The sequence below is a fragment of the Oryzias latipes genome, chromosome 7, assembly GCF_053564925.1.
Source record: "Oryzias latipes strain Hd-rR chromosome 7, Olatipes_Hd-rR_3.1".
NCBI lineage: Eukaryota > Metazoa > Chordata > Actinopteri > Beloniformes > Adrianichthyidae > Oryzias > Oryzias latipes.
Window position 1 is genome coordinate 4,110,281 of NC_136243.1, and position 16,637 is coordinate 4,126,917.

Sequence of the window (16,637 nt, forward strand, 5' to 3'; positions counted from 1 at the left end):
ATCAGGACTGTTAAAGACCCACTCCAAAGAAAATGCTGTTTTTGGTGTTTTTAACATGTCCGTGTGACATTTCTCTGAGGATGGACGACATGCATCAAGACAATTAAGCTTAAAACTGTTTCTGTGAGTATGTTGTGAATCAGGAGCAAGTAAAAATGTCATTGGAAAAAGAGCTTATTTGTTAGGTAGAAAATACGCTGGGCGGACTACAAGCTCCATGCTCCGCTCCATCCTGCTATATCCACGTGCAGACAGATCCACGGACGTCTTTTGATTAGCTTAGATTTTGACAGAAAGTCTGCTGGGAAGTTGCTCCAAACATCCTAAAGAACCATGCGTCAGATTTGCCGTGGATGCTGGCTGCTTCAGAACTTCTGTGTTTTCGGGTAAAGACACACCCTAATCTTTGCTGGGAGATCCAGGAGATGTCTTTGTGCTCTGGTCATGATGTTTGAGCTGTGGGATAAAACTCTTTCACACTACTGCTGCACCTTCAGACCTGGACTGCTGGTTCCTGTCCTCCAAGTCCCCCACAGATCAACATGATTTATTCATACTCCGTAATTCTTTACGTCAAGTGACCATACTGATAAGTATGGAGGTGGATCTCAGAAGACCAGTATGCTAATCTGGGTTTTCGTCTATTCATCCACTTACAAAAGCATAAACATTAAACTATAGCTATACAAGTACAACTTAAAACAACAAGTTTTATTTAGAAATATCTTCACATATAAGTACAAGTCAGATCTACAGCAGATGACTTGTTGATCCTGTCCTCGGCTGACCTCCTCCGGAGTCTCCTGTTTTTCACATGAGCTGGTTGGAGCCAGGCAGCAGGTCAGGTTTGAGTCCGCCTCCACGTTGGCCCGGAAGAGGGCTTTCATCCCCACCCTGCAGCCCCCCGGTCATGGAGCCCAGTGTGCCGTAGCTGCCGCCGTACGTCTCCATTTGAGCTGCGACGCTGAGAGCCGGCCGGTCCAGCTGCGGGGTCTGAGTCAGTGCAGAGGGGGAAAGGGAGAGCGGGGTGGCGCTGTTGTCACCAAGACTCTGCATTGTCACAGAAGACTGGGATCAAAAAGAGAAGTGGGCTGGTGACAAATGTACTGGTAAAATGACAGCGAATGCATTCAGCTGCAGTTTTGATCCATGTTAAAGTAAACAAAGATTCACTACAAGTTTATATTTGAAGCTTCTCCTAAAACTGGAATTGTTCAATAACAACACAGCAGATTGTGAGTGCCACCACAGTTTTGGAAAAAGGAGGAAAATAAACCACATCAGGTCATGTTTTACCACAGACGGCAAAGCTTGGATGTAATCCACATTCTGATGTTATTAAAGACCAAATTCAAAGGCAATCAGGTTTTGTTGTGTTTTTTAACACGTTCTTGTGGCATTTCTCTGACGGGGGAGGACATCTATGAAGAAAACTTCATTTGTGAGTATTTTCTTCAAATCGTGATGGATCAGGAGCAGGAATCTGGATCAAAACTGTTCAACTGGATAGCTCCAATATAACTCGCTGTTTTTGTTTCACCGCTATCATTAGGTTGGCGGTGTGAGAGGCTGTTTAACAGATGGATGACGGGAAGTGAGGGCGGAATTACTCTGCTTTAACAATTTTGGCCACAACAATTTCTAATGAACTGCTGCTGCTCTGCAGAAACTATGCCCTTTAAAACGACAGAGGTTCTTCAATTTTGGCTAAAATGGCACAATCACAATTAGAAGACCACGGGGAACACTTTGAATATAGATCAAAAGACTACTGGAGTGGAACTTTAAGTGCAATGGACCTCTGCACGTTAACTGAGAAAAACAATTTCTAATTTTTTCTCAAGAGACAGCATAAACTTTTTTGCATTCCATGTTTTTTTTTCAAATCACAATAATGTTTCAAAAATTCTAAATTTTCTCTGATTCTTCTACAAGAAAAATAAACCTGCTTGGTTTTTTTTATGTTTGAACAGTGAAGGCACAAGTAAACGTTAAATTGGGTTAGAAACAATGAAATGTGAGTTTTAAAAAGGTCCAGCATTTGATTAGGAACAAAAGTGAACACCGGAAGGGTTTCATCTCACATTGCCCACAGAGACCAGGCTGCCGGCCACCGGCTTCTTCTTCCTGGCCATGCTGGGATTCCAGTGACACACCAAGCTGTCGTTCTGCACGCTGTAGTTCTTATGGCCCACCAGCCAATAGGTGTTCATTTTGCCTTTACCCTGGCAGGAAGGTGGAGTATGTTATTCCGAACAAAGACACAACAACCCGTCTATCTGCCAGAGACATTTGAATGAAAATATGACGCTGTTCAAAACAGAAAATCTGTCCTGATTTGATTTGCTAATACAGTCAATAAACACCTAGGCAAGTACAAACAGTGGTGTCTGTCAAAAGCTGGTGGTGTGGGACCCAGAATGCAGGAGAGTGGGCTAGTCTAAGATGTAAAGAGGCTGGTCGGGCCCCTGCCCTCGGGGGGGTCCGGCGGGGCTGGATGGGCTCCCCATCTGCACCTGGGGCTGGCATCACTCCTTCCCTGGCTCTGGGACGGGGCAGGGCAACCCTCTTGGGGCCCCCTGTTGCTCTGGGTGACACCTACCATGCCTCCGGGGTCTGGGGGTGGCGGGGGGATGGGCTTGTTTTTCTTTTTCCGGAGGGGGCTGCCTGGGAGGGTCCACTGTCGGTACCGGACCTTGGAGGTTTGGCGGGTTGGGGTCTCCACTGAGGCAATCAGCGGTCGCCCCAGCTGGTTGGCTGCCTCGGTCCCACCGAACCTGACCACAGTTCTTCCAGGGGCGTCGCCTGGGAGCGGGGCCTGGGCTTGCTCTGGGGGGGCTTTCCTGGCTCTGCTATCTCTGTTGGGGTGTTGGGCCTGGGGGGTGGACACTTCTGGGGATGGGAAGCCCAGGCTGAGGAGGTCTGGGCCCAATGCTGGGGGGGGGGGCGTTTCCCCACCAGTGTAAGTCGGGGACAGCTGGTAGACCGAGGGTACCTGAGTTCTCTGGCAAGACTAAGAGTCGGGGATCACATTAGATCTGAACCTGGGGGTGTCCGTGTCCCTGTGGTGGGGGTTCTGGTCCTTGCCCTCGTGCGCCGGCCTTCTCCAAATTTTCAACTAGGGGTGAGGCCATAGTTGAAAATATAGGCCCCGCCCTTCCAGACTTGTATGACATGTAAACCTCACTGCAATGATTATAAACATCCAAAACCTTGTTGCTTTATTGTGCTTCATGGTTTTATCCCCACCCCCTTATATAATTACCCTCCTACACCCCCCCTCACACATCCCTCTCTCTTCTTCCCTCCTTCTCTTTTCCTTCCGGTCCAACAAAAATATGTTACAAATATGATTACAATGATTAAGTTTGGCCTCGATTACAAAAGGGGTTTATTCAGACGTACCTCTGGTTTGTCTGAAGATTCATAACCCATGTTGTTAAAATAAAATATGTCCAACACAAGAGGCCTTCAGCTCTCATCTGTTTGACAGGACAAGTTAAAAAAAAAAAGATGTAAAGAGGCTCTCTGCTCCTTAGCAGGCCCTCAGATGAAGAACATGACTCTCTGAAACAACATTTATTCCACAATTCTGAGACGGTGAGTGGAGCGGAGTGCAATCTAAAGAAAATTGATGGTGAAAACTGAACATAGGGGGTCTGCAGAGAACCTGAAAGCAGCAACAGAGCAGTGACTCAACATGGTGCCACAAACGCTTTAGGTTTTCCAGACGAACTTTGAAAAACGTTTTTTTACTGAAGATTTTGAACTAGTTATTCCAAGGTTATTTTGAAAGTGTGTGTAAAAACTGAAACAAAGTCCTCATGAGTGTGTTTAGAATATTTACCTTGACCTCAATCTCACCACGCAGCTGCAGTTCGTAGGCATTGTCTTTGATCAGAGCCAAATACGTCTCTGAGCTGGTGTGGATTTTCTGAGCTGGGACAAAAAACAAAACTCTGTTAGTGCAGTTAAAATGAAAAGATTTGCTTTGGACAGATCCTAAAATCCTCTTTTTGAGCGCTGCTTTGGTCCTCATTGGACACATCATGGAGATCTTCAGTTGTCTCTGTGGCAAACAAAAACTGCCACCTTCTTCCAAAATACCAAACATTGAATAATTTTAGATCACATGTTTATAATAATAAGCTGAAGGTTCAGATCCCTACATTTTAATCACTTCATCTATTAATCAAACCATTTGGTGCAGAGCCGGGGTCAGCAACCTGTGGCTCCGGAGCTGCATGCAGCTCTTTTATCCTTGTGCTGCAGCTCTGCGTGAACGCGCGGAGGGGGCGTGTCTGCAGCTGTAAACGTGGACCAGAGCCTGTTATGGGATGGAAAGTTCATCTAAAAGACAGTCAGTGGTAATCTCATGGGGGGCACATGAGCGCCCAAGCTGTAGGTGATGTGAACAGGTAGAGAGGAAAAGCAGGTAGAGAGGCAGGGGGGAGGAGCTTAGACTCACCCCTTATGATTCCAGACCCCGCAACAAACTTCCTAATAAAAAAGAGTTGTCATCAATAAAATGAGTATACTTTATTGGGTTTACTGGATTTTATGAAGAGTTAAAGAAAATAAAAGTGGATTTGTTTCCATAATCTTACTGATCTCAACTCTGGGTGTTTGACAGACAGAAAAGTCTCTTCAAGGTTGGACAAAAAATGGACAAAAGATCAAAGGAAACAGAAGCGTCCAGTTTAAAAAGAAGAAAAACACTCCAAGGATAAAGGAATGCAGGCGGGGTCCAAAATTAACGCTCGCTAATGGCCAAATAAGACTAAATTTACTGTTGGAGGAGTGAAATTTGGAGCAACATTTGGCTAATGAAGGTTTGCACTTCATTAGACAAGTTTCGTTGATTATCTTATTGGTGGATTTCGTCTAAGCTTCTGTGACCCACAACAAAATGGCGGTAACCCCCCAGCATTGCACACTTTCTTTTTAAGACGTTTAGTATTTCAGATTCTTTATTCTTCAATACATTCACACATTTCTTTGAGTTTAAATATACATGTATTCTCTGCTTTCAGTTTTTATTGGTAGCACAGACATGTGTGTATATAGTTTAGTTGACTCATTTTGGTTTGTTTAATTAATGTCACCTGTTTTTAGTTGCCAGTGCTGATGGTGCTACTGGTCCCTACGGGTGTGGCTGAGGTTCTGCTCCTGGAGCTGTGAGGCCTGGCAAAAGAGGAAGTCATCACAGCCTGTAACCCTTGAGCTATCCTAGGCACTTTACCATTGGGAGTTGGGTCATCTAGACCCACTAGACAGTGCTCTGAACCTTTTTTCTTCAATGATTTGTGATCTTCACTGGTGTCCATGGATTACATGAAATCTTTCCACCTTTATCCACCTTTGTCTTGGTAGGGAGAACACGTCAATGGTCATCTTGCCCCCATAGGATAGCACAAGGGTTAAATGCTCCAGTCAGGCAATTGGGCAGGCACCATCCACAGAAGCCTCCAAGGGGAGAAACTAATGGACTTATTTAATGTTTATTTGTTTGCTTCTGTTAGTTCTTATTCATTTTGTTCTAATTTTGATGTTTTTTTCTTTCCCAGTTTGTAAATTATTTACATTTTTTTGAGAAAAATTAAACTTTAATCTTTTGATAAATTTTCTGTTGTCCTTTGGCCGCTCGATCCCTCACAGCTTCTCTGCCGCTCCACATACAATCAATGCTTCAGCTGCAATCTACACGATCCTTTGTGTTTTTATGTTCAGTTTGATGTGACACTGATGCACAAACACAGAAGAATATGTCCTTTAGTTTCCATTGATGAAATGACAGGAAGTAATTCATTTATAATTGCTGTCAGTTTTGTATTCAGCTCAAGAAAAAAAAAAGAAATGTGGTAGTTTTTACCAGAACCAGCCAACTTTCAAAAAGGAAACACAAACTGATGCGTCTTAAGTGTGAACTAACTACATACCATATGTTAATTGTGAATTCAACTATACAAGGGCTGCACGGTGGCGCAGTGGTTAGCGCTCTTGCCTCACAGCAAGAAGGCCCCTGGTTCAAGTCCCAGCTGGGGGACATGAAAAACAACATCAACGGGGGACCTTTCTGTGTGGAGTTTGCATGTTCTCCCCGTGTATGCGTGGGTTTTCTCCGGGATCTCCGGCTTCCTCCCAAAAACATGCTTCATAGGTTGATTGGCAACTCTAAATTGTCCGTGAGTGTGAGAGTGAATGGATGTGTGATTGAGGATATTCCACCCTGCGACAGACTGGCGACCAGTCCAGGGCATCCCTTGCCTACGCCCAAGTGGCTGGGATAGGCTCCAGCAGCCCCGTGACCCCGAAAGGGAATAAAACGGTTAAGAAGATGACTGAATGAACTATACAAGTATGTTTTACAACAAAATATCATTTATTTTACTTTATTATTACTTTATTATTAAACATGAGTGTGTTTTACTTATGTTTAATAATTAAAATAAATGATATTTTGTTTCGCCCAGGGCGTCAAACTAGTCAGGACCGCCTCTTAATACGGTATACTGTATGTGGAATGAGGTTGAAGGAGAAGTGAATAACGAGTGAAAACTTTAAAAACAAGGGAAATGAAGCCATTCACTGGAAACAGCAGGTTTCCAAAGGGTGTTGAGGCTCCCTGTGTTTTCATTTCTGTGGGAAACAGATCCATATGGCTCTTTGAGGGGTGAAGGTGTGTGTGTGTGTGTGTGTGTGTGTGTGTGTGTGTGTGTGTGTGTGTGTGTGTGCGCGTGCGTGTATGTCATTGTGCTCTTACGCAGGCTGGTGGACTCCATCCTAGAGGCCGTGTTGACGGTGTCTCCAAATAGACAGTATCTTGGCATCTTGTAACCCACTATTCCTGCTACACAAGGGCCTGAGAGGGAGAGCAACAAACAGTAAACAGTCAGCAATCGTTCAGTTTAAAAGGCAGGCAGTAAGTAAACTGTCAGCTATCAGTCTCTTGATTGTCAGTAAACAGTGAAGCAGGGTTTGCGGAGAAGAGTTTCTCTTGTTTGTCTGAAGGTAATACTTTGCATAATGCAACGAACCAGGATCCAGTCAACCCTGCAGCTGCTTGTATTAGCAGTTCATTTGAACATTCTGCTTCCTAACAGTGAGTAACAGTAAAGGACTGCTTACAAAAAAGCAACTTAACCATCACCTCATCTTAAAATTCTGAGAGTTCACTGTCAGAAGGAAACAGACTTCTTTAAAGTAAATAATGTGCAAAAAACTTTCTTTTCATGTTTTATTTGACTTTGAAACATTAAACCTTATTTATTATTTTCACTTGAATCAACAGTTTTCTGCATTCTCTGTCTGCAGCCATTTTCACTGCAGACGGCTCATTCCTCTCACCCGTGTGGATGCCAGCTCTGAGCTGGAGCCTCTCCTTGGGCATGTGTGGGATGGTGACCTGTCTCACGGCAGCCACGAGATCCAGCGCCATCTTGGCAATCTCATCTGCGTGTTTGTCTCCGTTTCTCTCAGGCAGGCCGCTCACCACCATGTAGGCATCCCCAATTGTCTCCACCTGGTTTGAAGGTTTGATTCAGGTCAAACTGACAGTCAGGACTTGTGGTGTAAAGAGAACAGTGATTCTGGTGATTCTGGTGGTGAGAGGCAGCAGCTGCTGAATGGACACCAAAAAAGGCAGTTTTCATTGGGCACTGAGTTTGGTCTTCAGAGAGAAGCTGCAGTTTGCTTTGATAACAGCATCAGGGTTGTGACTCCAATCCAGTCTGCTCTCCAAGTTTACAAGCTGCAAAAACTGAAGCTTCATAAAGTAAGAAGACCCTTGTTTAAAAATAAAAAGGTCTACTTTTCTGTCTTGCAAGAAAATAATCTTATCAAGAGCGTTTTTCAACAGCAAAATAATCTTAGTTTGAGAAACAAGTCTTTGTGACTAGAACTGTTTAAAACAAGAATTCTTGGTAAAACCGTGTGTTTGAACCATTGGAAGATGTTTTGCCTATTTAAAGGAAATCTGCCAATAGGCTTATTTGACTCACCTGCCTTGACTCTCATAGAAACTGAAGCGCCATCCCAATTTTTACCCATGGAGTTCAATATGATGTCGGTTCACCTTTTACAGCTATTCCAGCTTCAACTCTTCTGGGAATTCTGCCCACAAGGTTGAGGAGTGTTTTTTAGGAATTTCTGACCATTCTCCCCAAAGGTCATTGGTGAGGTCACACACTCATGTTGGTGGAGAAGGCCTGGCTCTCAGTCTCTGCTTTAATTCATCCCAAAGGTGTTCTATGGGGTTCAGGTCAGGACTCTGTGCAGTTCATCCACACCAGACTCTGTCCTCCATGTCTTCATGGACCTTGGTTTGGTCACAGTCATGTTGGAAGAGGAAGGGGCCGCTCCAAACTGTTCCCACAAGGATGGGAGCATGGAATTGTCCAAAATGTTCTGGCATCCTGAAGCATTCAGACTCCTCTCCGTCAGTATACGTGGTCTACCACTTGATGGCTGAGTTGCTTCTCAATTTCTTCCATTTTGTTATGATAGAGCTGACAGGTGACTTTGGAATATTTAGGAGTGAGGAAATTTCACCATTGGATTTGTTGCACAGGTGGCGTCCTATGACAGTTCCATGTTGGAATTCACTGAGCTCCTGAGAGTGACCCATTCTTTCACAAATGTTCACAGCGCCTCCCTATTTTAGTACTTTCGTACTATTTTACACTACTTGTACTTTACTAGTGTAAAGCTGAGAAATGGGAGTCCCTCACTAAAGCTAAGATCTTTAGGAATGTTGCTTCTCCTTGGTCCGTTCAGATGGATAGTCCTCGAGAAGCCTCTGTCTACTAGACTTGAAAAGCTCCAGCATGTCCTTGATTTTGCTCATTTCTACAGCCGATTATCATCTGCAGTCATCTTTGTTTTATAAATAGTGGTTCGGTTTACTTCGTTCATAAACTCCTTGACTCCCGGACACTTGGATGTGGCAGACAGTATTTAGTGGACTGGGAGGGCTATGAATCCGGCAGATCATTGGATTCCTGAACATCGAATGCTAGATAAAACTCTTAAATCTCAGTTACACCTGGACCATCTCGACCAGCCTAGTTACCCTTCTACGAGTTGAACCTCGCAAAGAAGGATAGGATAGGTTTCCATGCAGGTTGGCTGTGGCTCCTCTGAAATGGACCCCGCCCCCTTTAGGGGTTCACCTGGGGTCTGTCACAGCCGCCTGCACTTCGTCATAAGTGCTTGTATTTTTTAAACTGTTTCTTTGTCTTCAGTGTTGGAACATTTTGTCCAGAGCTGTCATCCTGTTTCTAGTTCAGTTTAGCGATGAGGGGTTTCAAATTTTGTTGAATGTTTGGACTCTTTCCCACACTGAGGGGCAACTTTTTGTTTTCAACCTTACAAACCTACTTTCTGGTTTTGTGTGGTCATGTGAGAGCAAAAGACCAGGGGATTTACATGACTGATAAGTGCAGGAGGATCAACAGCTGACATAGATAAGCAGGATAGTCTTTCTCTCTCACCTTGTATACATCATACGACTCGATGCGGGTGTCAAAACACATGTACAGGTTGTTGAGCATCTCCACCACTTGCAAAGGAGTACAGGATGCAGAGATAGAGGTGAAACCTACAATGTCTGAGAAGAATATGGTCACCTGGAACAAAGTAAAGGGAAATGACCCCGTCAGTGACTCTGTTCTTCTTAGACCTGCTTCCACTTTTAAAGACACATTATGAACAAAGATTTTTAAATGATTTTGTCACAGAGAGTCATGTTGTTGGGTTATTGCATTTGATCGCACTTAAGTAAGATGATGAAAATATGCTTTCTTAATCTATTAAACACGTATCGTAGTAAACCAGAAACCTCAAAGCAGGGGGTTGGAGAAACCTGGTTTCCTGAAGAAGATTTTCCAAGCGAATGTTTGCACAAAATAAACTGGAACCCTCAACTTTTCAAAGAGCAAAGCACCTGGATGAAAGTAGAATGTATTCACGTGTGAGGTCAGTGATCTAGAGAAGCCATGACTGTTGTGTATTTGAAAAAACTTTCCTTTAGAAACCAGGTTACTTAGGTTGCTTTCACACTGTGAATGTTAATAAATACCCCCCCCCCCCCCCCCTATTTTGTTTGTTTTGCTTCTACACACGACGGAGACAACCGAAGACTGAAGTCGACTGAACCGTCTGAAAAATCAGTAGCAGTTTGACAAATACTGAGCCCTCCAGGTGCCAGTGGTTAAAAAGAAAAAAAAATCTGACAAACCATGCGCACGGATTACTAAACCGCTCGCACAGATTCATCAATTGTGCTTGTACTGTTGGCCAATCGTACGGGCACGCACATTGCATGTGCATGTCTCTGAGCAGAGCGGCCAGACTCAGTCGTAGCTTCTGTTTGCAGGTAGGGGAGGATGCTTTGTTACAGTGGGCAAGCAACGGCGGAGGCTTCGGACCACAGTCCGTTCGGCTGCTCTGCATGAACGAGCTGCCGGACCAATAAGAACCGTGTCTCCCGGGAGATTTGTATCTCCAGTCCTGAGAAACTCTGCAAACAATCATGTGAATTTGTGTTTCCAGTCGGCTTCGGACAAAATAAAGGGTGATGGTTATTCCAGTTTAAAGTCATCCACGGTTAAATGTTGTTAGCACGTATTAACCCAGGGGTCAGCAACCAGCGGCTCCAGAGCCGCATGCGGCTCTTTCATCTCTGTGCTGTGGCTCTCTGTAGTTTAGTAAAATAACTATCATGATCTCAAGGCCCGTACACACCGGGACGAATATTCGCCAGCCGTTATTCACCATCGTTTTTCAACACGTTTTTTGTGTTCACACCCAGGCGATTTTCGCTGACTATGAGCCGAGTGAACATGCAATTTCCCTGACATTAGATGTAAAACAGAAATACTCCTGTACACAAGGTGGCGCTGCGCAACTTTACGCTTCTTAAAGTCGCTTTTCACTCAGAAGAAGAGAGCAAGTATTTACGCGCTTGTCAGAATCATAAAAAGAAAACATGAATATTTCAAGCACCAGTAGCTCTAGCTCCAGTTCCAGCGATGAAGAAATTATTGTTCTGTTGAATGATGAAAGACGCCGGAAAAGACGTCGATTTTGGGTACATCACATAGTTACGAGAAGAGAAGAACATGGGGAGTTTTATCGACTGGTACAAGAGCTGAAAATGGATCATGAGCATTTTTCGGGGTATTTTAGAATGTCCGTCAGTGAGTGCATCTTCTTCGTCTTATTTCTTCGCAGCAGTGTAGATGCTACTTGGCGTGTATCTTCTTCGCCGTGACGTATGTGTGCTCAACAAGACAGTTTTGTGTTTGAGCGCCCCCAAGATGTGCTTTACTGTAACTTCAGAGGCCCCAGACACGTGTGCAAATGCGCCGTTCTCATTGGTCGTATAGTTTTTGACGCGGTGCGTCAAACCAAAAAAACAAACCCGAGGCGTTTTTAAAAAAATGACGCTTTGACGCGTGGCGTTTTTCGCGTCGGTGTGCACACTCACATTGGTGCCCTTTGTTTAGTCACGAGGCGTTAAACGCCGGCGAATATCGTCCACGAAATTCGTCCCGGTGTGTACGGGCCTTTAGATTGTCGTGGTGCCTTTAACACCGTCAGGTAGGGCGAGCTGGCAGTAGGAAGAGAGCAGCGTGAACGCGCGGAGGGGGCATGTCTGCAACTGTGAACGCCCACCAGAGTCTGTTATGGGATGGAAAGTTCTTCTACCCTAAAACCACCCATTTCTGTGTAAAATTAATTAAAATTTGCATCAGGGCACCCCTACTTTCCTGTCACATTAATAATAAAAATAATAACCATAAGTTGCGCTGTCTGTGTGGAACACGCTGGAGGGGGGGTTGCACGGGGCGGAAAACAACAACAGGTAGAGGGGCGGGGCTTAGACTCACCAGACCCACAACAATAACAGCTGCTTCCTAACAAAAAATAGTTGTCATCCATAAAATGAAAATAATTTATTGGTTTAACTGGATTTAAAGAAAATAAATAAATAGACAGGAGTCTGTATCAAAGTGAATTTGTTTCCATCATCTTAACTCTGGTGTTTGACAGACAGAAAAGTCTATTCAAGGTTGTGGAAAATGGACAAAAGATCAAAGGAAACATCACGCTCATAAATAACTAAAATACATAATTAAATAAACATCCTGACAGCTTTTAAATCAATACAAGTATTGCCAAATGAACTATTACGATATTTCGGCGAAACGATTTTTTTCTAACACACCTACTGTTGCGCTCCCTGTGCTTTCATCTCTGTGGGAAACTGATCCGAATGGCTCTTTGAGTGGTACAGGTTTCTGGCTCCTGTATTAACCTAATCCTAACCCTTCTTCTGGGTCTGTTCTGCAATAATAAAGCACTGGCAGCACGGATTTAAAAAAAACATAAACGAACATGCACTTAGTAATAATCATGATAATAATAAAAGCCCATTTAGAAGATTATATCGCTCTATGTCAGAGCTTTGTTTACAACGGGTCGACCAATTTCTTCTTGGTGTGACGTCATCGTTAGTCGCAGGCCGTCTTTGGTGGCCTGCGACTAACGATGACACCATATAAGATTTTTTTTAAATTAGATTTTATTTTAACCACTTGCCCCTGGAAGGCTCCGTAGTTAACCCTTGTTCTATCCTAGGCACTTTAACATTGGGAGTTGGGTCATCTAGACCCACTAGACAGTGCTCTGAACCTTTTTTCTTCAATGATTTGTGATCTTCACTGGTGTCCATGGATTACATGAAATCTTTCCACCTTTATCCACCTTTGCCATGGTAGGGAGACCACGTCAACGTAAGGGTGGGGTCATCTAAGGTAGCACAAGGATTAAATGATCACTGAACAGCAAAAAAGCATGAAGACGAACATTGACCAGTCCTGCCATCATGGAGCAGCCACACCTTCTTACTCCAACACATCTGTTCAGGAGGCTCATGACTCTGTTGTGACTTTCCTCACTTTTTTCTCTCTAAATCCCTATTTTTGTGCTGGAAAAATAAAGGGATGCTGGAGCCTATCCCACTAGACCACGTCCAACACAATTTCTTTACAGACCTTCTTCCATTATGAGCCTGTTTGGCTGCCCCGTGTGTGGAAACAGGTTCTAGATTTCTGCTGTAAATTCAGGAAGCTCTAGTTCAAGAAGACCTGTTTTCCCCCACCCATCTGACAAAATAAAAATCTGTTTTTTCTTTCTAGACTTCTCCAAATCTCCACCCGTTTTAAAGCAGCCCACACCCCCTCCCCACATCAGCGAGCTTTTTCAGCTGTTTCAAACCTCTTCAATGATCCAGACGCAATTTTACCACAAACAACTTGTTTTATCTCTGATGAATATGGAACAGGACAATTATATGTAATTACGCTAACAATAGCAACAAAGGCAGCAAACGCACATGTGCAGTGGGTGCATTTGCAGATCTTGTAGACGAGACCTCCTGGTAACACAAACCCCAGCAGCATCATATGATCTGGATGTTTGGTTTATGTTAAAACAGAACTAGCACAGTCTATTATGTCACCTTGTCACCCATGTCACACGTGACCACTCACCTGCAGTAGATGACAGCATCCAAAAACATCCCATCATGATTTACATTAGGTCATGTCCCTTAAGCATGTGCAGCACATTTCTATCAAACCTCCAAAAAAATCCATCATGGCCAGTTAGTTTTCTGAGCTTTTCCTGAACTTCTTGTCTTAAATAATCTTAATGCACTTCAAAGTTACACATTAATGCAATTTTCTTCTACCCACTCCTTTTTCCAGCACTTTCTGTTTCTAATGTTTATCCAACAATTCTTTTTGTGTTTGGAAATAAATGGAAATTAATCAGTGTGTTTGTGAACAGCAAGGATAACAGAACATTTAGTTTAGCAAAGTGTCTCTAGAGCAGCTTCTTGTTGGGTTTGTCCTTTTACCTACCCTTTCATAGCTCTCTGCTTCAACGTGTTTATGCCTGCGAAGCTGCCTGGCAACTGACTTTGGCAGCATTTGGTGCAGGAGGTCTTCAGCCAGCTGCCTCTGGTGCTTTAGGTCCTCAGTCTTCTCTTTCAAAGTCTGTGCGTAGTTTTGTATCCAGTCTATCATCTGCTTGAAGGAGACCATCACTACAGGGTAGATGAGACAAGCTATGGCCAGCAGGCAGATCCTCATGCTGAGGCTTGAAGATATGGATCGAGACGTCAACCTGAGATTGGACGCCGCGCGGTCAAACAGGCACTTCTGAGTGTTCCTCAGAGTCTGAATTCCTCTGAGAGACCCAGACAGAAGCTCAGGTGTTGATCCAGATATCTGCCACAGACTGGTATCAAAGACAGAAGAACTTTTCACATTCAAGCTTGAGTTTCTACTAAGGTCAATGTGTTCCAACCAGCATTGATTGAGCTGTTCTGTCAAGACTCTGGCGAAGCTCAGGTAGCTCAGGGTGTGGGTCCACCTGCGATGAAGACTGTGGCTGGTTGTTGTGTTGTGGAAGAGCATCAGCTGGTGATTGAGCTCCGTGAACGTCACCAGAAGCCTTGCAGACAGAACATATCTCCAGTTAGAGTTCTGTTTGACCGTCACCACGGAGTGTTCCACAGTTTCCCAGACGTTAAGGAGTCTCTCTATGGCCAGAGTGAAGGCAGTGCTTCTCTTTGCTCCTGAACTGCCTCCATCAAATGAATCACTGAGAAACGCTTCCGTCCTTTTACTCATTTCCTGGCAAGATCCAGTCAACTCAGGCCTGCAAGCAAGGCCGTGGCCGTCACGCTGAGCTGCCATTTCATCACAGAGAAGGTCAAACGATGTCAAACCTTCGCCCAGCGTCTCATTGGTCATGTCTTGGGCAAACAGATGTCTCATGTTTTGAAGCTTTGTGACAATATGAAGAAGTGCTCTTGTCCTGCAAGAGGTCAGCTCGTCATAGGCTTCCTCTGTGCTGTGCAGCAAACTGAAGCTGGAGGTGAGGTCTGTGGAGACGAAGCCGAGTAACGCCAAGGAGGAGAGCAGGCAGGCCGTCAGGATCCGCTGGACAGTGCGACTGCTTCCAGACTGAGAGAACATGGAGCATCTGAAACACAGCAGTCAGAGCAATGAGCTCTGAGACAACACTGTAAAAGGTCTAGAGTCAGGGTCGAGATTATTAATGTCCAAAACACTATTTTCATAAAGTAAATAGAAACCCCCTCTTCTATTTTCTCTGCAGGGGTTCAGTTAGTATGAAACCCCTCCTCATCTGGACTAAAATTAAGACAAAAATATTTCAAAAGAGGTTAAGATAAATTAAAATGAAACTCTATGTATGAAAGCAAAGCTTCAGTTGAGTTTCTCCTCTACCTGCACAGCTCACAGTCGTCGTCAGGATCCTGGGGAGATGGAGCCACCTTCCTCCTCCTCCTCCTCCTCCTCAGGAGACTCCTCTTCAGGGAGGCAGAGGGTATGGTCCCGGCCGGGAGGCGCTGCGCCTTCATCGGATTCAAAGACGCCGCAGGGTGGGGGTCAGCTGCCGCGGAGCCGCACAGGTGTCTGCATGCTGTCAGCACCTGCAAAGCGCAAGAAGGATGTGCGGCGTGTGCGAGCGAGCAGACGTGACGCCACCGCTGATGTCCCACCCCCACCCCCACACACAGATGTACGTTTATGAAGATTACATTCAACAAATAAAGGTTCAAACTGTTTAGTTCAGCAGCTGCAGTGAAGTCATTTCAGATGTCCACAAGCATCAGGAGCATGTAGTAAATGACTCTGATGATGAGAACTAAAAACTTTAACAAAAAAAAACTCCAGTGTGACTAAACTGTGAACAAATTAAGAGACTAAGAGTGGCAAAGCAGATGACAAGATAATGATGAACTCAAAACCAAACGCTTATTCTCTGAGGAGAGTTATGAAAATGGAGAGAGCTGTGAATTATGTAAGGGTTAATGGCCGACGAAATGTGCATTATTACTTTTTAACGCACTCTGTGGAAGCCTGAATGCGGAGAACGGTTGCTTCAGCAAAGTGCGTCAAAAAGTAATAACCCACACTTCGAAGGCCATTAATCCGCTTATACCATGGTCACTTACAAAAGCAATACATATTAACCAGTTTTAAGTCCTTAATTCTTGTTTTTTCCCCCAATTTGGATCGCTTTTCTCACAAAAAGTGGACTATTTGTTACATGGTGCGGCCCTCCGCTGCAGTCAAGATTCTGCGATATATACATGCTGATCTTTCCGATGGGTTAAATAAAGCATCAGTTCAGAGAGAAGGTTCTCCTCTTACCGCTTGTTTTTGTTCAGATGATAAACCAAAAGGTTGTTCTAAAGAAGCCGGCGCAGTGATACGAAACATTTAAGCTATTTGACTGGAATTGATTTTTTCACCTTGCGGTTTTCACTGTGGTATATCACTTTTTAATGTACACCCAGCAGCCAATCAGAATCGAGTATTCACCCGGACCATGGTATAATCACATTTAGCTACTGGAACCTGCTGTGACTGCAGTGGCGGCCAGCCCTCTCTCGTCAAATGGCTGTCAAGTCTCTTAACCCTTGTGCTACCTTAGATGACCCCACCCTTCCATTGACGTGTTCTCCCTACCATGACAAAGGTGGATAAAGGTGGAAAGATTTCATGTAATCCATGGACACCAGTGAAGATCACAAA

At 44.3% G+C, this 16,637-nt stretch overlaps 1 protein-coding gene across 2 annotated transcripts; it reads right to left on the reverse strand.

Annotated features, from left to right (window-relative positions):
• Positions 1-726: 726 nt before the first annotated feature.
• LOC101161787 (uncharacterized) lies at positions 727-15,657 on the reverse strand. 2 transcript variants are annotated; one of them, XM_078950068.1, is made up of 8 exons: positions 15,324-15,657; positions 13,929-15,057; positions 9,492-9,626; positions 7,348-7,522; positions 6,764-6,862; positions 3,848-3,939; positions 2,085-2,225; positions 727-1,068 (listed from the first exon to the last, which is right to left on the reverse strand). In XM_078950068.1, exons 1-8 carry the CDS (start codon positions 15,455-15,457, stop codon positions 811-813), a joined length of 2,163 nt encoding a protein of 720 aa, XP_078806194.1. In that variant the 5' UTR covers positions 15,458-15,657; the 3' UTR covers positions 727-810. The 2 variants fall into 2 exon arrangements, with proteins under 2 accessions (XP_078806194.1, XP_004086425.1); XM_004086377.5 differs by having other exon boundaries at positions 727-1,050; positions 15,324-15,594.
• Between the last annotated feature and the right edge of the window lie 980 nt (positions 15,658-16,637).

Bases quoted from the DNA above. Each gene is read 5' to 3' on its own strand.
- LOC101161787 (XM_078950068.1), bottom strand. From the start codon at position 15,457: ATGAAGGCGCAGCGCCTCCCGGCCGGGACCATACCCTCTGCCTCCCTG. The intron at 7,523-9,491 runs GTGAGAGAGAAA...CCTTCAAACCAG, and splicing joins AGTCGTATGATGTATACAAG to GTGGAGACAATTGGGGATGC. The intron at 1,069-2,084 runs GTGAGATGAAAC...TTTTGATCCCAG, and splicing joins GCCTGGTCTCTGTGGGCAAT to TCTTCTGTGACAATGCAGAG.